The 24,012-nt window shown below is 36.7% G+C and overlaps 1 protein-coding gene and 1 non-coding gene across 3 annotated transcripts in view; one reads left to right on the top strand and one right to left on the bottom strand.

Annotated features, from left to right (window-relative positions):
* LOC122680691 (solute carrier organic anion transporter family member 1B3-like) overlaps positions 1-23,671 on the bottom strand; it is a 61,676-nt gene extending 38,005 nt beyond the window's left edge. The window contains exons 1-2 of one of the 2 annotated variants that reach the window (XM_043882322.1): positions 23,609-23,671; positions 20,719-20,870 (exon numbers count right to left, since the gene is read on the bottom strand). In XM_043882322.1, the coding sequence (XP_043738257.1) occupies positions 20,719-20,808 (90 nt within the window). In that variant the 5' untranslated portion in view covers positions 20,809-20,870; positions 23,609-23,671. Of the gene's footprint in view, positions 1-20,718; positions 20,871-21,244; positions 21,387-23,608 lie in introns of those variants that run through there. The other variant, XM_043882321.1, reaches the window with a different exon arrangement.
* Positions 1,054-1,156, top strand: LOC122680964. The gene has a single exon (XR_006336871.1). It is a non-coding gene; the product is annotated as a U6 spliceosomal RNA (small nuclear RNA).
* Positions 23,672-24,012: the final 341 nt, after the last annotated feature.

Here is a 24,012-nt window from a genome sequence, read left to right as displayed (position 1 = left end):
AACATTTTAAACAAAATAGGAAACTTACAGAAAGCTCAGAGTAGTGGAAGAACACAGATCATTTGCAAAACAAAAAGAATATCTGTGGGTGAAATATAAGGATAGAAATATGCCAACTGCGGCGAGATCAATCGGCATTTTAAAATGTGACCTAAGGAAATTAAATTTTAGAGGGATAATTCTGTAGTCATGAGGAAGATGAATTTATGGCAAAGACGTTAGTTAGGAAGCTGATTTCGGAAAGAAAGATGAGCAGAGATGGGAAGAGGGGAACAGAAGGTTACAGACATGGTTGGGAGAAGTTTAAGAGGAGAACCAATAAAATGTGGGAATAATGGAATATAAGTATTCTGATTTTGTTTAGTAGTTTGCTTCATTTTATGTAGTAATACTATTATTTGGGATGAGAAAAAGAGAAGTCTTAGGGAAGACAATGAAACCATCTCCTCACAAAGGAAATCTGAGATGTCTAAAAGTAAACTTCTACCTGATAGGCACAGGTAAGGCAGGTTTGGTGCTCAAGAGAGAGTTTTGTATGGAAGCAGTTTTGAGATTTACCAGTGGATAATTGTACAGTTAATCCATATTCAGGCTTGTTACATTAACAGCTTATTCCTACCCTACTGCACCCTAACTTTTCCATAACTCTCTCCTTTTTTTTTTCCTCAGTAAAAACCAAGATTTGTTTACATTTCCATGAATCAAATCTTATTTTTTGCATTATTCTTCTTATGTACCCTCAGCAGGCTGAGGGTGATTTTTAAACATTTAGTTCTCCAATGTAACTGAATAAGTTCCCACTGGATTGATCCTGTAAAGTCTTAGGGGAAAACAAAAAAACACCCCAAAACATAGGAGAGCAAAAACAGCTGTCAGAGTCTGGAGAGGAGTTAACACTTAAAGGAGACACCTAAGGTTCTTTTTCTTAAGGCTTTAAGGCGAGCCCACGGTTAGCATTATTCAGAAAAGTCAAAATTCTTTTAGAAAACTCACAGGACTTTTGACCTGAAGAATAAGAAAAAAGAGTTTAGATTAAAATTTAGGGGAGAGTGTTTGCTTTGGCGGCAAATATACTAAATTTGGAACAATACAGAGAAGATAAGTATGGTCCCTGCACAAGGATGACATGCAGGTTTGTGAAGTGTTCCATATTTTTTATGATGCTTCTTTAAAGTCTATGAAATATATTAAAGTGTGGATAGATAAGAGGAAATTAACATTTTGCCTGAGATTTAAAAAAAGCCTGTAGGTCATCAGTGTAATGTTCTGATCAAAATGTATATGTAAGGGCTTCCCTGGTGGCTCAGTGGTAAAAGAGTCTGCCTGCCAATGCAGGAGACACAGATTTGATCCTCTCTCCAGGAGGATCCCACATGCTTTACAACAGCTAAGCCTGTGTGCCGTAACCACTGAGCCTGTGCTTTAGAGCTTAGGAGCCACAACTACTGAGCCCAAGTGCTGCAACTACTGAAGCCTCTGTGGCCAGAGCCCGTGCCACACAACAAGAGAAGCCACTGTAATGAGAAGCCCATGAACAGAACTAGAGAGTAGCCTCCACTCACTGCAACTAGAGAAAAACGCGTGCAGCAATGAACAGCCAGCATATATACATACATTTTAGAAATGTTATGTATACACATATGATTGCAACTGTATTATCTTAACTCTCAATTTTTTATCTAAATATACCCTTGCATCAGAGGAGCCAAAGCACTTGGATCAGAAAACCTGCTTGTATTTTTGCAATAAATGTTGATCTAATCTGAAAAATAAATTCAGGGGAGAATCTCATAAAGGAGAGATCCAGAGAATGGAGGCCTTAAATTTTGTATGCAAACTGTTCAAATAATTGACCTCTGAACAACTTAAGCTACCCCAGCTAAGGATAAAGTAATTGAACTGAGATTTGAACTATTGCCTAAGAGATAGAGATTGCAATTTCAGGTCAACAAACTTAATTGCCTTGTAACACAAACAAAAAATATCAACAAACTTTGGAAGAATATAACAATGTCCAAAATTACCAACACATGAAGAGCCAGGAAAATGTAGCCAATTCTCAAGAAAATTAACAATCAACCAGGTCCAACCCTTAAATTATCTTAGTAACTAACACATATGTTACTATTGCTGGACAAGAATTTTAAAGCAACTACTCTAACTGGGCACTCTGATGTAGAGGAAAGTATCTCAAAACGAAGGAAACGAAACGGAACATTTCACACACACAAAAAAACACTGAAAAGAAGCTATAAAAATGAGAAAAATGCACTATCCAAAATAATATGCATAATAAAGATGCTAGTTTATACCACATCTTCTGAATAGATGTATGTGTACTCTCTTTGTAATCTGTGCTTTCCTATGACACAGATATTAGTATACATGCAAATTTTCTTAAACAGAAACTATAAACAGTCAATATATCCTTTGAAAAATGTTTGATAGCAGAGATAAAGATGAAGGTTTGCATCTGACACCCTACAGAACACTTAGTTTATCCTCATTCACTAGATATTTCTTTTTCCAATTAATGCAGGAAGGACATGAAAACAATTTGTTATTATCTAGAAGCTAATATTTGCTAGGATGTATTCCAGGTATTCTACAAGTATTATTTCTAATGCTCACAAAAGCCTTGCCTGTCATGCATTTCTGTCTTCAGAATAAGAATAATAAAGTTTAGAGATGCAAAGTTATTTAACCAGAGGAGTACAGATAAAAATGTAGCAGAACTGTAGTTGAAATGCAAGTATTTCACACATGAAAAGCAAAACAGTTCTTGGATCTGATATACTCACACATTTTTCCTTCATCTCTTTATCATCCTAAATCACATCCTTGTTATCTCTCACTTGGCTTTTTTTTTTTTTTTTCTTAATGATATAGATTCTGACAGGTATAAGGTGATATCTCATCATAGTTTTGATTTGCATTCCCCAAATCATTAATGATGTTGAACATCTTCCAGTGTACCTTTCTGTATCTATGTAGGTATGGCCTTTCAAAGGCCATCATATGTCTTCTTTGGAAAAATGTATTTCAGCTCCTCTGCCTATTTTTTTTTTTAACGAGGTTGGTTTTTTTTTTTGTTGTTGTTAAGCTCTGTGAGTTTTTTTGATATATTTTGGATATTAACCCCTTATCTGACATAGGATTTGCAAATATCTTCTCTCATTTAGTAGATTGCCTTTTCTTTCTTTCTTTTTTTTTTTTTGATGGTATCCTTTACTGTGCAGAAGATCTTTTGTTTGTTTATTTTTGCTTTTGCTTCCCTTGCCTGAGGAGACATATCCGGAAAGTATTGCTGAGACCAATGCCAAAGAGTGCATTGCCTATCTTTTCTTCCAGTTTAATGATTTCAGTTCTTACATTTAATTCTGATCCATTTTGAGTTGCTTTTTAAAGCTGTCTGCTCCTGGGCATCTGTTTTTGGGACTTTCTTGATTACTATTTTAATCTCTTCACTAATGATCAGTCTGTTCAGAATTTATATTTCTCCACAGTTCAGTCATGGAAGGTTGTATGATTCTAAGAATTTGTCCATTTTCTTTCTAGATTGTCCAATTTGTTAACAAATAGCTGTTCATAACATTCTCTAATAATTCTTTTTATTCCTGGGGTATCTGTTATTATTTCTCCTCTACAGTTCTGAGTTTATCAGTCTTCCCTCCTTTTTTCATAGTGAGTTGAGCTAAAGGTTTGTCAGTTTGCTTATCCTTTCATAAACAAGCATTTAGATTCATTGATCTCTTCTATTGTCTTTTTTAGTCTGATTCATTTATTTCAGCTCTGATATTTATTATTTCATTTCTTCTACTGACCTTGGGCTTCATTTGTTCTTCATTTTCTAGTTCCTTTAAATGTGAGATTTTATATATATATAAAATTTGTTAAAGTAGACCTCTATTGCTAAAAAACTTCTCTCTTAATACAGCTTTTGCTGCATCCCATAAATTTTAGTATGTTATATTTTTATTTTAATCTGTCTGATTTTTTTTTCCTTTGAAGTATTCATTGAAGTTGTTCAGTAGCATATTGTTTACTCTCCAATATTTGTGATTTATCCAGCTTTGATTTATAGTTTCATGCTATTGTAATTGGGAAAAAATGTTTGATATGATTGTATTCTTCTTAAATTTAGCGTTTTGTGTCCCAACATGTGGTTCATCCTTGAGACTGTTCCATGTGCTCTTGATAAGAATGTGTATTCTGCTTCATTTTGATGGAATGTTCTAAACAAATCTGTCAAATTCTCTGGCCTAATATATCATTTAAGACTGCTGTTTCTTTGTTGGTGTTTTGTCTGGATCATGAATCCATTGATGTAAGCAGGGTGTTAAAGTCTCATTATTGTGTTGCTCTCAAATTCTCATTAAGTTTTTTTATATTTGCTTTACATATTTTGTTGCTCCTATTGTTGCATATGTATTCATCACTATTATGTCTCCTTTATCATTGTATAATGCCTATCTTAGTGCCTTGTTATTTTATTTACCTTGAAATTCATGTTGTCTGATAGATATATGGCTACACTTGCTTTTTCTATATGCTATTTGCTTGAAGTATAATCTTTTATTCATTCACTTTGAGCCCATATTTGTCCTTAGAGCTGAGATGAGTCTCCTGGAAGGAGCATATAGTTGGGCTTTATTTTTAAATCCATCCAGACTGCCTTATCTGCCTCCTGAGAAATCTGTATGCAGGTCAAGAAGCAACAGTTAGAACTGGACATGGAACAATGGACTGGTTCCAAATAGGGAAAAGAGTACTTCAAGGCTGTATGTTGTCACCCTGCTTATTTAACGTTTATGCAAAATGCATTAGGTAAAATGTCGGGCTGGATGAAGCACAATCTGGAATCAAGATTGCCAGGAGAAATATCAATAACCTCAGATATGCAGAAGACATCACCTTTATGGTAGAAAATGAAGAGAAACTGAAGAGCCTCTTGATGAAGGTGAAAGAGGAGAGTGAAAAAGCTGGCTTAAAACTAAAATCATGGCATCTGTTCCCATCACTTAATGGCAAATAGATGGGGAAACAATGGAAACAGTGACAGACTATGTTCTTGGGCTCCAAAATTACTACAGATGGTGACTGCAGCCATGAAATTAAAAGATGCTTGCTTCTTGGAAGAAAAGCTATGACCAACCTAGTCAGCATATTAAAAAGTAGAGACATTACTTTGCTGACAAAGATCCATTTATTCAGAGCTATGGTTTTTCCAGTAGTCATGTATGGATGTGAGAGTTGGACCATAATGAAGGCTGGATGCAGAAGAATTGATGCTTTTCAGCTGTGGTGTTGGAAAAGACTCTTGAGAGTCCCTTGGACTGCAAGAAGATCCAACCAGTTCATCCTAAAGGAGATCAGTCCTGAATATTCATTGGAAGGAATGATGAGGAAGTTCCAATACTTTGGCCACTTGATGCAAAGAGCGGACTCATTAGAAAAGACCCTGATGCTGGGAAAGATTGAAGGCAGGAGGAGAACGAATGACAGAGAATGAGTTGGCATCACTGACTCAATGGACATGAGTTTGAGTGAACTCCAGGAGATGGTGAAGGACAGGAAAGCTTGGCATGCCACAGTCCTTGAGGTCACGAAGAGTCGGACATGATTGAGTGACTGAACAATTGACAACAAAGCCACCCTGTGTTTTTTTGCATTGGTGAATTCAATTCATTTACCTTTAGGGTGATAATAGATAAATGAGGCCTTAGTACTGTCTTTTTGTCTTTTGTTTTCTGATTTGTCTATATCTCCATTTTTTTCTTTTTGTGGTTGTGTTAATCATTTTAGTTTGGTAGGTTTTTTTTTTTAATCAGGTTTTTCTGCTTCCTCTTTTTTATGTTTTGTGTCTCTGCTCTAGATTTATGTTTCATGGTTACCATGAGGTTTGTATAAAATATCTCAAAGACGAAATAATCCTTTTTCGGCTGATAGCACCTTATCTTCATTTGCCTATATCAGTCCCATTCTTTTCAACTTTTATGTTTCTGCTATCTCAAATTATCCTTTTTTATGTTGTGAGTTTGTTACCAATTTAAGGAGGTACAGTCATTTGTATTACTTTTTTCTTTAACCTTTATTCTATAATGAAGTGTTTAAAATTCTATTCTGATATGTAGTTGCAATTTTTAGACTCTATTTATCACCTTCAGTTCAGTTCAGTCCAGTCACTCAGTCGTGTCCGACTCTTTGCAACCCCATGAATCGCAGCACGCCAGGCCTCCCTGTCCATCACCAACTCCCAGAGTTTACCCAAACTCATGCCCATCGAGTTGGTGATGCCATCCAGCCATCTCATGCTCTGTCATCCCCTTCTCCTCCTGCCCCCAATCCCTCCCAGCATCAGGGTCTTTTCCAGTGAGTCTCAGTTTTATATACCTTTGACTTTTTGTTTTTGGTAAAAGACTTTTTGTTTCTGTTAAAAGAGTTTCAGTGTTTCTCATAAGGCAGGTCTAGTGTTGATGAAGTCCTTCCACCCTAGTTTGTCTTGGAAACTCTTAATTTCTCCTTCATATCTGAATGACAACTTTCTAGACGTTATCATTAGCTAGCTAAGATATTTTTGGCTGACAGTTTTTTTTCATTTTGAAAATGTCATTCCACTCTCTCCTGGCCTGTAATTTCTATAATTTAGGAAACCGTCTTTCCTTTGTAGGTTACCCTCTATTCCTTCCTAATTGCCTTTAAAAGTCTTTTTGTCACTGACTTTTGATAGTTTTAATATAATGTGTCTTAGAGAACATCTTTTTGTGTTGAAGTAATTAGGTATCCTCTTAGGTTCATAGAGAATGAATATTCTTTGTTGCATTTCCAATTTCTGCCCCACATTTGGGGAGTTCTCAGCTGTTGTTTCTTTAAGTAAGCTCTGTTCTCTTTTCCCTCTCTTCTTCTGGGATACCCATTATGATAATATTTCCCTTCATAAAAGAGTCAGGTATTTCTCAAAGAATTTCCTCATTTTCTTATGTCTTAATTATCTCTCCTCCTTTATCTATATCATTTCTAGATTTCCACCTTTCAGCTTGCTAATTCTCTCTCATATTGTCTGCTCTATTTTTAGCACCTACTAATGCATTCTTCGTCTTGTTTATTGAGTTTTCCAGTTCCAGAATTGCCCTCTCTCTCTCTTTTTTTGTTAAGAATTTTGATCCTTTTTAGTAAAGTATCCCTTCTGTTCATTCATTTTATTCCTGCGCTTATTGAATTGCCTTTCTGAGTTTTCCTGTAACTCATTCAGTTTCTTCATGACATTTTGGATTCTCTATCAGTTAGATCACTATACTCTGTCACTTTAAGAAAATTGTCACCTTGTGACTCTGAGATCGTGGATGCCTTGCTGCTGTCAGTGTCACCACGTAGGTCACTGGAATGGCAGGATCTCCTTCAGCACAAAGACTTCTTGACCACAGAGAGAGGGAAAGCATAGACTGGAAGCTGGGTTTTCAAGTGCCTCTGCTGTGTTCAGGGTTATCAGATTCATGGGTGTACCTATTGTGGGTGGGAGGTGTGGCTCAGAGTTGTAGGCACCTCCCAGACTAGAGGAAATCATCACAGACCCTGTTGCCGTTATTGCCCAATTTCCTATGGATTCGGACATTGCTATGCCTGAGAGGCTGGAGCTATGTGCACTGCTTCCCCTGAGGCAATTAGATTCTCTGAGGCTATTGGCTCAGCAGCCATAAATGGGGGTCTGGGATCATAGGAACTGCCTCTCCTGTCCCCCATTCCACCTCTTCTATGTATTCCAGTCCACTCAACTTTGGATGTACAGATGCATGGATTCTCTGGCATCCTGGTGTGTTGTGCAGAGTCAGCTTTGCTAGGCAGTGGATGTTCTACTGGTTGGAGATTTAAGGGGATGGAAAAAGGGAGACTCTCACTTTACCATGATTTTAATGTCACCCAATTAGTCTTGCTTTCAGAATATTTGTAATCTAAAATTGGGCTTGCCCAATGGCTCAGTGGTAAAGAATCTGGCTGCAATGTGGGAGACACAGGAGATGCAGGTTTGATCCCTGGGTCAGCAAACTCCCTTGGAGGAAGAAATGGCAACTCGCTCCAGTATTCTTCCCTAGAGAATTCCATGGACAAAGGAGTCTGGTGGGCTTCAGTCCAAGGGTTGTGAAGAGTCGGACACGACTGAACAAATGAGTACACACATAATCTCAAATCACTGTGCTATTTGTATTATTGAGACAAATTTATTGTTTTCTTCTAAGCTTTAAATTGTATAATTTCTGAGAAGAATTCCTAGCTAGAATGCTTTGTGAATGGCATTATTATTAGACCTTAGTTTCCATAAGGTTTAGTCTAATTTTTAAATGAATCTTGGACCTCAAGGAGATCAAACCAGTCAATCCTAAAGGAAATCAGTCCTGAATATTCACTGGAAGGACAGATGCTGAGGCTGAAACTCCAATACTTTGGCCACTTGATGTGAAGAACTGACTCACTAGAAAAGACCCTGAGGCTGGGAAAGATTGAAGGCAGGAGGAGAAGCAGATGACAGAAGATGAGATGACTGGATGGCATCACTGACTCAATCGACATGAGTTTGAGCAAGTTTCAGGAGTTGGTAATGGACAGGAGAGCCTGGGGTGCTGCAGTCCATAGGGTCACAGAGTTGGATGCAACTGAGCGACTGAACTGAACTGACCTGAAGTATTATTGATTAAATATGCTACTTCCAAACAAGATTGGAATACAATTTATTGATATGTTTCAGAAAAATTAAGTTCTTGATATACTGTATCTCTTTTTTTTTTTTAACCCTGACTTTATTTCGTATATGGACTTTATATCTTATAATTCCCCTCTTCTTTCTTCTAATATCCCCTACCCACTACTTTGTTTCTCTTAGCAAAGGTAGAAAATTATTCATGGATTACCTGGTATGCATGTGATGCAAGAAAAAAGAATGTATTTTGCAATCAGATCTAGATCCAGTTGTCTTGTTTTTAATTTCCTAACCCAACAAAGATGAAAAAAATTACACAGTTCACTGAACTTCAGTTTCCTAATCAATTAAAAGATAATACAAAATAGTTAGGTTATTTATTTTATAGGGTCATTGTAAGGTTCAAAGGAAATTATGTTCATGAGCTCATGGATGTGTTTGTGAAAGTTTGTCAATGCACCAAATGTATGTAATTTGCAAGGTCATTATAGATTTATTCTCTTTTTTCTTTTTATTAACATGACTTGTTTTTAAAGCTTTGCTCCATTCACACTCTGCAAATATATATATTTTTCTTTGCACTAGTGGAAGAAGAGTGTTAAATGTCAAAGCCTTTCCTACCACCCTCTGTAACACATATCATAACCAAGTTAGAATCATTTGTATTATAGAGTTAAAAATATTAAAAAGAAAAAATATTATAAAGTGCTTATCTAATACCTGGGCTTCCCTCATAGCTCAGTTGGTAAAGAATCCACCTGCAATGCAGGAGACCCAAGTTTGATTTCTGGGTTGGGAAGATCTGCTGGAGAAGGGATAAGCTACCCCCTCCAGTATTCTTGGGCTTCCCTTGTGGCTCAGCTGGTAAAGAATCTGCCTGCAATGTGGGAGACTGGATTGGGAAGATCCCCTGGAGAAGGGAAAGGCCAGTATTCTGGCCTGGAGAATTCCATGGACTGTATAGTCCATGTGGTCGCAAAGAGTTAGGCACAACTGAGTGACTTTCACTTCACTATCTAATACCCAGCCCAAAGATTTAATTTTTATTAAATATTAACCTTATGTTTTAAAAAAATATTTTGATGTGTTTTAATGTGTTTGATGTCTTTGATTTTGATCTCTTTGATTGAATTTTGCTTTATGTAATTTTAATACATTGGGAAAATCACTTAAAATTTTTTTGATATTTGATATATTTCTTCTTTTTTCCATTATGTACTAATTACAGGCAATTGTATTGCCTTAAATATCACTTTGGAAAATTATCTTGTGGCTAATTCCTTTTTTTTTTAAACAGATTTTATCATTTTAAATTTCTTTTTTATCTGTGCATTTGATTTGATTAATTTCTGCCAAATTCTATATATTCATTGTCATAATCCAGAGCTTTTGGTAATATACTGGTTGTTGCCTATGTGATTAGTTTTAGTGCCTACCAATTGTAAAAAGCTTTATGAAAATTTGAACTTCTTTTGGCATAAGCTATTTCCTTAATTATTTAAATACATATGAATGCTGGGAGGAAAAAATGATAAATAAATAATTTAAGAATATCTATGTAATGTGCCACACTAAGGCACTGTATGAAAAATTATGGATGGAGGTTTGTGACATTGTATAGGAGGCAGTGATCAAGACCATCCCCAAGGGAAAAAAAATGCAAAAAGGCAAAGTGGTTATCTGAGGAGGCCTTACAAATAGCTGAGAAAAGAAGAGAAGCAAGAGGCAAAGGAGAAAAGGAAAGATATACTCATTTGAATACAGGGTTCCAAAGAAGAGCAAGGAGAGATAAGAAAGCCTTCCTCAGTGATCAATGCAAAGAAATAGAGGAAAACAATAGAATGGGAAAGACTAGAGATCTCTTCAAGAAAATTAGAGATACCAAAGGAACATTTCATGCAAAAATGGGCACAATAAAGGACAGAAATTTTATGTACCTAATAGAAGCAGAAGATATTAAGAAGAGGTGGCAAGAATACACAGAAGAACTATACCAAAAAGATCTTCATGATCCATATAACCACAATGGTGTGATCACTCATCTAGAGCCAGACATCCTGGAATGCAAAACCAAGTGGGTCTTAGGAAGTATCACTACAAACAAAGCTAGTGGAAGTGATAGGATTCCAATTGAGCTATTTCAAATCCTAAGAGATGATGCTGTGAAAGTGATGCACTCAATATGCCAGCAAATTTGGAAAACTCAGTGGTGGCCACAGGACTGGGAAAGCTCAGTTTTCATTCCATTCTCAAAAAAGTCAATGCCAAAGAATGTTCAAACTACCACACAATTGCACTCATCTCACACGCTATCAAAGTAATGCTCAAAATTCTCCAAGCCAGACTGTGAACTTCCAGATATTCAAGCTGGTTTTAGAAAAGGCAGAGGAACCAGAGATCAAATTACCAACATCTGTTGGTTCATCAAAAAAGCTAGAGAGTTCCAGAAAAGCATTTACTTCTGCTTTATTGACTACCCCAAAGTCTTTGTGTGGATGACACCAAACAGTGGAAAATTCTTCAAGAGATGGGAATACAAGACCACCATACCTGCCTCCTGAGAAACCTGTATGCAGGTCAGGAAGCAACAGTTAGAATTGGACATGGAACAACAGACTGGTTCCAAATAGGGAAAGGAGTACATCAAGGCTGTATATTGTCACCCTGACTATTTAACTTATATGAAGAGTATATCATGCAAAATGCTAGGCTGGATTAAGCACCAGCTGGAATCAAGATTGCCGGGAGAAATATCAATAACCTCAGATATGCAGATGACACCACCCTTATGGCAGAAAGTGAAGAAGAACTAAAGAGCCTCTTGATGAAAGTGAAAGAGGAGAGTGAAAAAGTTGGCTTAAAACTCAAAATCCAGAAAACTGAGATCACAGCATCTGGTCCCATCACTTCATTCCAAATAGATGCGGAAACAATAGAAACAATGACAGACTTTACTTTCTTGGGCTCCAAAACCACTGCAGATGGTGACTGCAGCCATGAAATTAAAAGACACTTGCTCCTTGGAAGAAAAGCTATGACCAACACAGACAACATATTAAAAAGCAGAGACATTATTTAGCTGACAAAGGTCTGTGTAGTCGAGGCTATGATTTTTCCAGTAGTCATGTATGGATGTGAGAGTTGGACTATAAAGAAAGCTGAGCACCAAAGAACTGATGCTTTTGAACTGTGGTGTTGGAGAAGACTCTTGAGAGTCCCTTAGACTGCCAGGAGATCCAACCAGTCAATCCTAAAGGAAACCAGTCCTGAATATTCATTGGAAGAACTGATGCTGAAGCTGAAACTTCAATACTTTGGCCACCCGATGTGAAGAACTGACACCTTGGAAAAGACCGTGATTCTGGGTAAGATTGAAGGCAGAAGGAGAGGGGTACGACAGAGGATGAGATGGTTGAATGGCATCACCAAATTGATGGACATGAGTTTGTGCAAGCTTGAGGTTTGGGGATGGAGAGGGAAGCCTGGTGTGCTGCAGTCCATGGGGTCACGAAGAGTTGGACACGACTGAGTGACTGAACTGAACTGAAGGCACAGTATAATTAAAATAAAATGAAAGACAGAGAACTTTTTACAATCAAGAGAAGAGAAACTTGTCATAGAAAGAGGAACCCCAGAAGACTAAGAGCAAGTTTTTCAGCATAAACCTTATAAGTCATGAGAAATGGAATGATATGTTAAAAGAACTCAGAAAAAAGCAAAACAAACCATACCATCCAAGAATACTATATTGAACAAAAGAAACCTTCCAGATGAAAGAGAGGTAAAGACTCTCCCAGACAAACCAAAGCTGAAGGAGATCATCAACACCAGACTTCCCTTATAAGAAACACTAAAGGGAGTTCTTCAAGTTGAAATTAAAGAATACTGGACAGCAACATGATAGCAGAAGAAAGCACGAAACTTGTTAGTGAGGTAGACATAGAAACAAATACAAAATACTGCATTACTATAATAGTAGTGGGCAAATCAGTTTTGATTCTAGTGTGAAAATTTAATGACAACAATATTTTAAAAAATTATAAAAAATATTTTAAAAGATAGTATATGTAGATGTAAACTGTGACAATAATAATGTAAAGTATAAGAAAGGGGAGAATTTAATATGTAGAGCTTTTCTGCTATCAAATTTGTTGTTATCAGCTTTATAACTGTTATAGATATGGAGTCACAAAAGGCCCCAATCTGCCAAAGCAGTCCTGAGGAAAAAAGATCAAAGCTGGGTGTGTCACTCTACCAGATTTTAGACAACGGTACAAAGATACAGTAACCAAAACAACCTGGTGCTACCACAAAAAACAGATACACACATCAACAGAACAGAATAGAGCCTAGGAAGAAACCTCGCATATCTATGGTCGATTAATCTACAATAAAGGATATGAGAATATACAATGGAAAAAAGACAAATCTCTCAACAAGTGGTGTTGGAAAAAAATGAACAGTTACATGTAAGACAATGAAATGAGTACATTTCCTCACACTAAATGTGTGTGTATGCAATGGAATATTACTCAGCCATTAAAAAGAATTCATTTGAATCAGTTCTAATGAGATGGATGAAACTGGAGCCCATATACAGAGTGAAGTAAGTCAGAGAGATAAAGACCAATACAGTGTACTAATGCACATATATGGAATTTAAAAAGATGGTAACGGATAACCCTATATGCAAAACAGAAAAAGAGACACAGATGTACAGAACAGACTTTTAGACTCTGTGGGAGAAGGTGAGGGTGGGATGTCCTGACAGAATAGCATTGAAACAAGTATACTATCAAGGAGGAAACAGATCACCAGCCCAGACTGGATGCAGGAGACAAGTGCTTAGGGCTGGTGCACTGGGAAGACCCAGAGGGATGGGATGGGGAGGGAGATGGGAGGGGGGATCAGAATGGGGAACACATGTAAATCCATGGCTGATTCATGTCAATGTATGGCAAAAACCACTACAATATTGTAAAGTAATTAGCCTCCAACTAATAAAACTAAATTTAAAAAATGTGTGTATGTATATATATATGTATATATATACACAACTCAATATGGATATATATATATATATATATATATATATATATATATATATATACACACACACACAACTCAATATGGAATAAAAAGCTGAATGTAAGACCTGAAACCATAAGACATCTAGCAGAGAACATAGGCAGAACACTGTTTAATATAAATTGCAACAATAATTTTTTTGGATCTGTCTCTTAAGCTAAAAAATTTCAAGCAAAAATAAACAAAGGAGATAAAATTAAATCTAAAAGTCTTTGCACATCAAAGGAAGCCCTGGATAAAAAGAAAAGATAGTCTATAAGATTTGAAAATCATATGACTGGCAAGGTATTAATACCCAAAATACATAAATAGCCTATACAACTCAATATTTTTTAAAAAATAATTAAATAATTGGCAGAAGATCTGAATAAACATTGTCCAAAGAAGACATACAAATGGCCAACAGACACATGAACAGATACTCAACATCAATAACAGATAAATGCACATCAAAACAACAAGTGTAAGATATAACCTCACACTTGTCAGAATGGCTATCATCAAAACAACTACAAATAATAAGTGTTGGTGATGATGTGGAGAAAAGAGAGCACTTGTACACTGTTGATGGGAATGTAAATTGGAGCAGACACTTAGAGTATGGAGGTTCCTCAAAAAACTAAAAATACAACTAATATATGATCCAGCAATTCCACTCCTGAGTATATATCTGGAAAAATCAAAGACACTAATTTAAAATGATATATGCACCCCAATGTTTATAGTAGGGCTATTACTCAACCATAAAGAAGAATGAAAATCTCCCATTTATAGCGATGTGAATGGACCTAGAAAATATGATTTGATAAAAACAAATACTGTATGATATCACTTACATGTGGAATCTAAAAATTAATACAAACAAAGGCTTTTTCTGTATAGCAAAACAGAAAGAGACACAGATACAGAAAAAGAACTAGTGGTTTCCAGTGGTGAAGGGGAAAAGAGGAAGGACACAATTAGGTGTATGAAATTAAGAGATACAAACTGCTAAAATAGACAAGCATTAAGTCTTCCCTGATGGCTCAGATGATAAAGAATCTGCCTGTAATTTAGGAGACCTGGTTCAATCCCTGGGTCGGGAAGATCCCCTGGAGATGGGAATGGCTACCCACTCCAGTATTCTTTCCTGGAGAATTCCATGGACAGAGGAGCCTGGTGGGCTATGGTCCATGGGATTGGGGATTGCAAAAAGTCAGACATGACTGAGTGACTAACAATTTCACTTTCAAGGATATAAGATATAGCACAGGGATTTACAACCGTTATCTTGTAATAAGTTCTAGTGTAGTATAGTCTGTCAAAATACTGAGTCTCTATGCTATATACCTGAAACTAATATAATATTGTGAGTCAACTGCACTTCAATTAAAAAACTAAAATTTAAAAAGAAGCAAGACTCAACTATCCCCTATGTATAAGACTCTCACTTTCTTACTTTAGAACTAAAGACACACAAAGACTGAAAGTGAAGTGACAGGAAAAGCTATTCCACGAAGTAGGTAGCCAAAAGTGGTTGTATTTACTTCAGAAAAAATAGATTTTAAGTAAAAATGTCACAAGAGACAACAGAAGACATTAATATTAAAAATAAAAGAGTCAATTGACCAGGAAGATTTAATAAATATCTCTATCTTTCTATCCCCAACATCAGAGTACCTAAATATATAAACACTGAATGGAGAAATAAACAGCAATACAATAATAGTAGAAATTTGAATACCTCATTTTAAATAGTAAATAGAATTAATAAAGAAATGGATAACTTGAACAACATTTAGACCAAATTGACCTAAAAGACATACACAAAACATTCCACCCAACACTAGCAAAATACATATTACTTTCAAGTGTACACATATCTTTGCATTTTTGCCACAAGATAAATTTTAACAAATCTAGGAAGATTGATCTCATCCCGAGTATCTTTTCTATCCACAATGGAATGAAACTAGAAATCAATAGCAGGGTAAAAACTGGAGAATTCACAAATATGTGAAAACTTACAATACCCTCTTGAACAACAGTAGATCAAAGAATGCTAAAAAGAATTTAGAAAATACCTCAAGACAAGCAAAACTGAAATCACAACATACCAAAACATATGGGATGTACACATACAGTACTAAGGAGGAATTTCATAGTGATTAGTGCCTAAAAATAAAATGAAGAAAGATCTCAAATCAGCCATCCAGCTTTACATTTCAGTGCGCTGGAGGGACGTGGTTTCATTCCCACACACACGACAAGGTGATGGCAACCTGGCCAAAGCACGTACGATTGCCGGCATGTCCCATGCAGCATGTTTGGAGAGCAGTTTTGAGTTAGCAAGATGGCCTTGTGTACAAAGTATGTTAATTGCTGTCCAATAATAAAGCTCAGGGAAGCAATAAAAATAATGGTTCAGTTCAGTTCAGTTCAGTCGCTCAGTCATGTCCGACTCTTTGTGACCCCATGAATCGCAGCACGCCGGGCCTCCCTGTCCATCACCAAGTCCCGGAGTTTACTCAGACTCATACCCATTGAGTCGGTGATGCCATCCAGCCATCTCATCCTCTGTCGTCCCCTTCTCCTCCTGCCCCCAATCCCTCCCAGCATCAAGGTCTTTTCCAATGAGTCAACTCTCCGCATGACATGACCAAAGTACTGGAGTTTCAGCTTCTAGCTACTAATAGTACTATACACCAGATGTTCTACTGTTGTACTTCTATTAGTGGATTTATTTCTTAGCGTAATTCTGTCAGTCAGATGCTATTATTTCCCTTTCACAGATGAAAAATCTTAGATACAGAGAGGATAAATGACTTCCTCTAGGAAAAAAATATATTTACAGGTGTTGGAGATTAGGACCTGGGCCTCTTTGCATGCCATTACTCTGCCTAACTATGAATATGTTAGGTAACATGGTAAGGGGATATTAAGTTTGCAAATGGAGTTAAGGTTGCTAACCAGATGACCTTGAAGAGATTGTCATATGTTCTCTTTGTTAACTCAGTGTAATCCCAAGCATCCTTTAAGCATGGATGAGAGAGTAGAAAATTCAACACCAATGTGATGCAATGTAACAAATATTTGATTGACCATCACTAGCTTTGAATATAGAAGAAAGCTATTAAAGTTTCTAGAAACTGGAAAAGACAAGGAAATTAACTTTCCTCTAGAGTCTACAGGAAGGAACACAACCCTATCAACACCTTGGGTTTAGCCCAATGAGACTTATTTTAGACTTCTCGACTTCAGAATTGTATGATCATTACACAGCTGTAATAAATTTGTGTCGTTTTATTCCATTAAGGACATAGATATGCACACACACCTATACATATGTGTGCATTTGCATGTCAGTGTCAAGTGGTGAAAAATGCTATGAAAAAAAAATCAGTTTGGTTGAAGAGTTATGGATAGCAAATGTTATCTGTATATATGGGTGATATATGAGAGATATATATATATATATATATATGTATATGTATATAATACCACTGTTTATATGGGGTGGTCAGGGATGAGATAATGTTTAAACAGAGATTTGAGTGAGATGAAAGTGCAAGATATGGAGTATAACATTTCAGATGAAGAAACAGTAAGTACCAGTTTCTCCAAGTCAGAAGTGCACTTTGCATCTTGGGAAATAGCAATAGGACAGAGGCAATGAGCCAGAGGAAGACTGTGGGATAGGGATTCTGTTGGTGGATACAAATGGGACAGTTATCCTGATGATTTCTGGAAAAGGAATGGGAATGAAGGTAGACTGAGACAACTTTTACTTTTGCCCTGTTATTTATATTTCTTTGAAGATGATGCATTACTTTTAAGCTTTTAAAGAATTTTCATTATAACACAGCAGTACAAGAAATCTGGAGTACAGAAACAGGTATAAAGATGAACAGCGTACGGGCAGGGTTTTTATAACCTACGTGGTTCTGCTCAAAAATTGAGGGAAAGGAGTAAGAAAGAATCAAACCATGCTGTTGTTTGTTATTCAAGATTATTTGCTATCTATTTGCACTTTTACACATTCTACATGCTGAGTCTATATACACACCTCAGAAACAACATGTGCATTTGTATGTGTGTGGGCACATATGTTTGCTTGAAGCTGAATTATTTGGTATGAAGGGGAATATTTGGAAGTATAGAATGACAAAGATTATTTAAAAATCCATTTATAAATCCATGCTTACCAGAACATCTTGAGGGTACTAATATTATGGAAACTCATAAATACTTTAGCAACATGGAGTACAATTGAGATCATGGGATTTCAGACTGCCTGAGTTCAGACCTTGAATCCAGCACTTACCAGCTTAGGGACCTAGAGAACGTCATTCAACCTCTTAAAAAAGAATTTTTTTTTCCCATGTGAAAAGGGATATAATAGCACATGGCTGACTGAATTGTGATAATTAATACACCCACTAGTAAAACTAAAACAGGCTTCCTTGGTGGCTGCATGATAACAAATCCACCTGCAATGCAGGAGATGCTGGTTCCATCCCTGGGTTGCGAAGATCCCCTGGAGGAGGGCGTGGCGACCCACTCCAGTATTCTTGACTGGAGAGTTCCGTGGACAGAGGAGCCTGGCAGCCTACAGTCTGTAGGGTCACAGAGTCAGATAACAACTGAAGCACCTGAGCACACAGACACGGAGAACTGAAACACTAGGACAGAACTTCCCTGGTGGTACAGTGGAGAAGAATCTTGCCAGTGCAGGGCACACGGGTTCAGTCCCTGGTCTGGGAATGTTCCACATGCCGTGGAGCAACTAGGCCCATGCACAACTACTGAGGCCCATACACCTAGAGCCGTCCTCTGCAACAAGGGAAGCCACCGCATTGAGAAGCTCCATCTGCCATAACCAGAGAAAGCCGGCACTGCCAGTGTTCAGTTCAGTTCAGTCGCTCAGTTGTGTCTGACTCTTTGTGACCCCAAGGACCGCAGCACATCAGGCTTCCCTATCCGTCACCAACTCCCGGAGTTTACTCAAATTCATGTCCATTGAGTTGGTGATGCCATCCAACCATCTCATCCTCTGTCTTTCCCTTCTCCCACCATCAATCTTTCCCAACTTTCCCATCTTTCCCTATCTTTCCCATCAACTCGTTTCCAATGAGTCAATTCTTCGCATCAGGTGGCCAAAGTACTGGAGTTTCAGCTTCAGCATCAGTCCTCCCAATGAATATTCAGATTGATTTGCTTTAGGATGGACTGGTTGGATTATTACACCTCCAATGTAACCAATAAAAAACAAAAAATAAAATACTAGAGTAGTGTCTTGCATAACAGTAAGGGCTCAATATACTATTTTTGTGATTGCTTCTCTGGTCTTTATTATTGGACTGCAATTAACATGCTTTATACACACTGATGACTTGCTAACTTGAAGCTTTTCTACAAATATGCCGCAAGAGACTACACAGGCAACTTTATTTGCTTTAGGTGGTTTGTTGTCATTTGAATACATGTGCAAATGAAATCACTATAACTGTCCATGTTTAAAAGCAAAATAATCCAGCACATCATACTACCCCTTGACAATACAGTTGTTCCAAATGCATTAGCCAGTAGCTTCTCCTGGTGACTGCTTCTTGGCTTAAATATTACTTAAATATTTCATCAGAATAGACTTTACCAGTAATCTCTAAAAAACAAATAGACCTCATGTTCCCTGGACAAAGTTAAAAAATACCTTATATAACATGATTGCAATTGAGTTTAATCTCTGGTCTTTATTCAACTAGATAAAGCTATAACTTTGAAGAAAACATTTTAAATAATGATTAGGCTCCTCTCTCATGGGATTCTCCAGACAGGAATACTGGAGGGGGTTGCCATGCTCTCCTCCAGGGGATCTTCCTGACCCAGGGATCAAACCCGCATCTCTTTTGTCTCCTACATTGGCAGGCAGGTTCTGTATTACCACTAGCACCTCCTGGGAAGCCCTATGGGGGTTTAAAGGCTTTATTACCATATGTAAAATAGATAGCCAAGGGGAATTTGCTGTATGGCTCAGGAAACTCAAACAGGGACTCTGTATCAACCTAGAGGGGTGGGATGGGGAGGGAGATGGGAGGGAGGTTCAGAAGGGAGGGGATATATGTATACCTATGGCTGATTCATGTTGAGGTTTGACAGAAAACAACAAAATTCTGTAAAGCAATTATCCTTCAATAAAAAATAAATTAAAAAATGGCTTTGATTCAAGAGTTTTCCATTTACAATCTAGATGACTTCATGCAAACTTCTCCATTTCCCTTTGTCTTAGTTTCCTTATTACTGTGCTCAAGGATTGCTTTTCCCTGTCTGCGAAAATCCCAATACAGTCTATATCATTCAGTGTTTCACTGTTTTGTGACAAAAGCAAGATACAGGATTATCACTTTTATCCATTGCATACAGAAAAATTAACTGACCATCTCAAGTCATTAACTAGGCTTTTGGGCCAGGTCTTTTAGTTATTACAGATCTCTTTCCCATCAGACTATATTATTTAAATTAATAGAGCAAAATTTCTATTTTTTTAATTAAATAGGTCAAGACCACAAAGTGATTCACAAGACTGATAAATCTTCTCTGTCAATAGGTCACATATAAGATTTTTTAAAAAATATATTATCCGTTATACAAAGACTACTTTTATTCAAATCATATTTTTTATAAGTACCTTTTGTTCCATCAGGAATGAAGAGAGGATACCAAAATCTTTCTAAATTTTCAACATTAATAAATTCTAAGCCAGAAATATCACCAAATAAATATTTTTTCTGATTTAAAGACTGATGTATACCAAGATAAGTATCATTCTATATTGTAAGGTATGCTTCTTTCAAAAACTCTAATTTGAAATATAATGTTCTTTAAAAAGACTGGCTGCCTTTTCTTGAAATAAAAATTCTCCCTTTACTTATTTTGGTTTGAAAATATAAAACTCATTCCACCTTGAATCCATTGCAGCAGTTTCTAGTTTTCTTTTTCTCAGAAGGTTGTGCCTCTGCTGTCTTATCCGAATGATGATTTTGGTCCATCATTGAATTGCATATATCATGTGAATGTTTTCAGTTGTTGTTGATATTTAGTTCAAAATGATCACCTTTTGAAAGAGAAAAAGTATGTTTTATTTCACATTAACAATTCAGAAATTAGAAAAACGTCACGGTCAACATCCATCAATCAATAATTCCACAAATATTCAGGTAGGATTTATTATGTCTTGATGAGGCAGAAATTGCTAGACAGTCTAAGACTCTGAGACCTTGGTTCTTTTTTAATTTCATTTTTTTCCTCTTCCCAAGTAAGCATCTCACTCTTTGTTCCAATTACCAGGCATTCAGAGGAATGCCTCCTTGGCCTGGAGGGTCATAAAACTATTCAGACCAAGGATAAGACAATCATTACCTGCTGTCCAATTTATCAAGTGGGGGATCCCCCCAAAACTCCAAGAAGACCATTAGCTCTTAAACATACCTTTCGTTACTAAATAATGGTCTGGGGTCTTGAGAAACGGTTGAGGGATGGCATCACAATGTCTAGAGAAACTGAGAAATGTGCGATCCAAAAAAGCCATAAAAATGACAAACTGGACTTTGCGACACTCAAACTGATTGGTCAAAAACGATGTATATTAAAGTCACGAGCCAACCAAAGATATACAGTTTGATACTAGTAAAGATACAAAACTGCTGTAATCCCTGCCTTCTGGGGGCTCTTCACCCTCTCTCAGTGTCTATGCTGTGAGCTTTGTATCTCTATCCTTTAAAATAAACTTTGCCTGTGTGAGTGTTTGCAAGTTTGCAGATTTCATTCTTTGGCTCCATGAACAGAACTCGGGGTCATGTTTCACTGAGCACTGAAACGCAAAATGAAGGGGAAGCACAAATACACGCACACACACACACACACACACAAATTTCTAGTTTTAGTGAGATTATAATTTAGGAAGATAAGTTTATAGAGGGAAACTTGAGTCAACAAATAAGGTAAAATAGAGTCATATGCTAGATTAGATTCAATAAATTATTAAAAATATCTATTAGAAATAAAATGTGGGGACTTTCCTGATGGTACAGTGGATAGGAATCCACCTGCCAGTGCAGAGGACATGGGATTGATCCTGGTTCAGGAAGATGCCACGTGCCACAGAGGAATTAAGCTCACACCACAACTATTGAGCCTGTGCTCTAGAGCCCTCGAGCAGCAACTACTGAGCTAGGAAGAGTAGTCCCTACTTGCCACAACTAGAGAAAATCTGTTCACAGCACAGCCAAATAAATATTTTTTTAAAAGAGAAAGAAAATTTTCTTACATTTTCTGCATATCTACATTACAAAATCTAGGAAGACAAATGTATGTTTAATTCATCTTTGCATACTCAGTCGTGTCTGACCCTTCGCGACCCTATAGACTGTAGCCCACCAGGCTCCTCTGTCCATGGAATTGTCTGTGAAGAATACTGGAGTGGGTTGCCAATTTCTTCTCCGGGGAATCTTCCCAATCTGGGGATCAAACCCACATCTCTTGCCTCTCCTGCACTGGCAGGCAGATTCTTTACCTCTGAGCCACCTGAGAAGCTCTTAATTCATCTTCATGTCTTTACAAAGTGTCAAACACTGCCTTCCACATAGTAGATAGTCAAAATGAGCAGAAAAAACAATGTAATGAATTATTAGAATGGCCTAAAAAGGTTTCATAGAGAAAATACCTCTGGAACCAGGCTCAAAAAGCAGGTAGAGTTTGGACTTGTTAAAAAGAGCTTAGTGTACTCTCAGTACCTCTCAGAGAGTCTATGGTCATGCTTAACATCACCATAACTGCAATTCCACTTTATTTTAATTAGTTAAACAGATCATTCCTTTTCCTTGTATCTCGACTACTTTCCCAGACAGACTCCTTGTCCTCACCTCTCTCCTACATATTGGGGAAAATATCCAGATAAAAAAGTTGGAAAAGTAAGCACTTTTACCTTATTTCTGGAAAAAGATTAAATTGTAATAAATCACTACAAATTAATTAAAAGAGTGGAATATCAATTCAGAGTTGACTCTAAACACCATGACATTTTAGCCTGACCTGTACTGGTGGTACTGAGGGGGGAGAAAAAGGGAAAACAGCACTCACTAACTTCTTAGATCTTTTAAAGGTCTGTAAATAACTTAGTAATTTTAATTAAATAACTTTAACTATAATTATCAGGCTAGCCATCTTCCTGAATTGGAGAAGGGAACTGATATTTTTGAGTCCATAGTTTGTGCCGGGAACTGGGCTGAGCAGAATTTTTTCTCATTGAATCAGAGATAAAATTAACTTGAAAACCTATTTCCTCCCCTTGAATCAAACTTGAGTTGAAACAAGTAACATCAAGGTGGGTAAGTAGCTTTGAAACACATCCCATTTCTCAGTGTTTACCAGCTAACTCTTCAACCCACATTATCCAGTTGGAATCAAAGAAATCAAGAGCAAGTTTAATAATTCTGTATAGTCAGTGATAATAATTGCCTTGTGGCATGTTTTGAGAAGATAATCAGAGGTTCATATTTTCAGACTTGAAGTTCCACTTGGATAGAGAGTAATAGAAATGGGACTTCAGACTTTATTGTTAAATCATCAATGTCTGATTTTCTGTCTTTTATTTTCAAAAACATAAGCCTAAGGCTCAGCTACCTCTAGAAGATAGGTTTGAAGGACTTAGAATATAAGCATGTAGAAGACACACAGCATAAAATGTGTAATATTTATCATGTCCATCAAAACAATTTTTATCCTTGATATTTGTTGAAGTTTCTCAAATAAGAGAAACAATGAAGTTTGAGAATTTCAAAGGTTCTTTCTTACCTGGACTTAGGATCCCACAGCAACAGCCACAGGTCTATCCCTTTATCTGTTGTCAGAGTCTCTTGCTAAATACATAGCTGTTATTTGTTTTTTTTTTTTTAGTCCAATGATGATTAACTATCTTATTAGGTCATTGTCCTTGGCAAATAGAAGAAAATTTACTATTTATTATAAGAATCTCCATTGCACACATATTTAAAAAATTAATAATGTCTCAGAAATTACAAATTATTTGTATATAAATGTTCAAAAATTAAGCTTTATTTCTGAGAATAAGTTATATTTGCTTACTCAGTTTGCATATTTTTCTTTAAAAATACAAATACAACAGATTATACAAAGTATTAAAACTCTTCCATATAAAGAAGACTACAAGGCAATTTTTAAAACTTGTCTATAGATTG

The sequence above is a fragment of the Cervus elaphus genome, chromosome 22 (genome assembly GCF_910594005.1).
Source record: "Cervus elaphus chromosome 22, mCerEla1.1, whole genome shotgun sequence".
In the NCBI taxonomy this organism is placed as follows: domain Eukaryota; kingdom Metazoa; phylum Chordata; class Mammalia; order Artiodactyla; family Cervidae; genus Cervus; species Cervus elaphus.
Note: the sequence above shows the minus strand (reverse complement) of the source record. Positions and strands in the feature narration are given on the sequence as shown.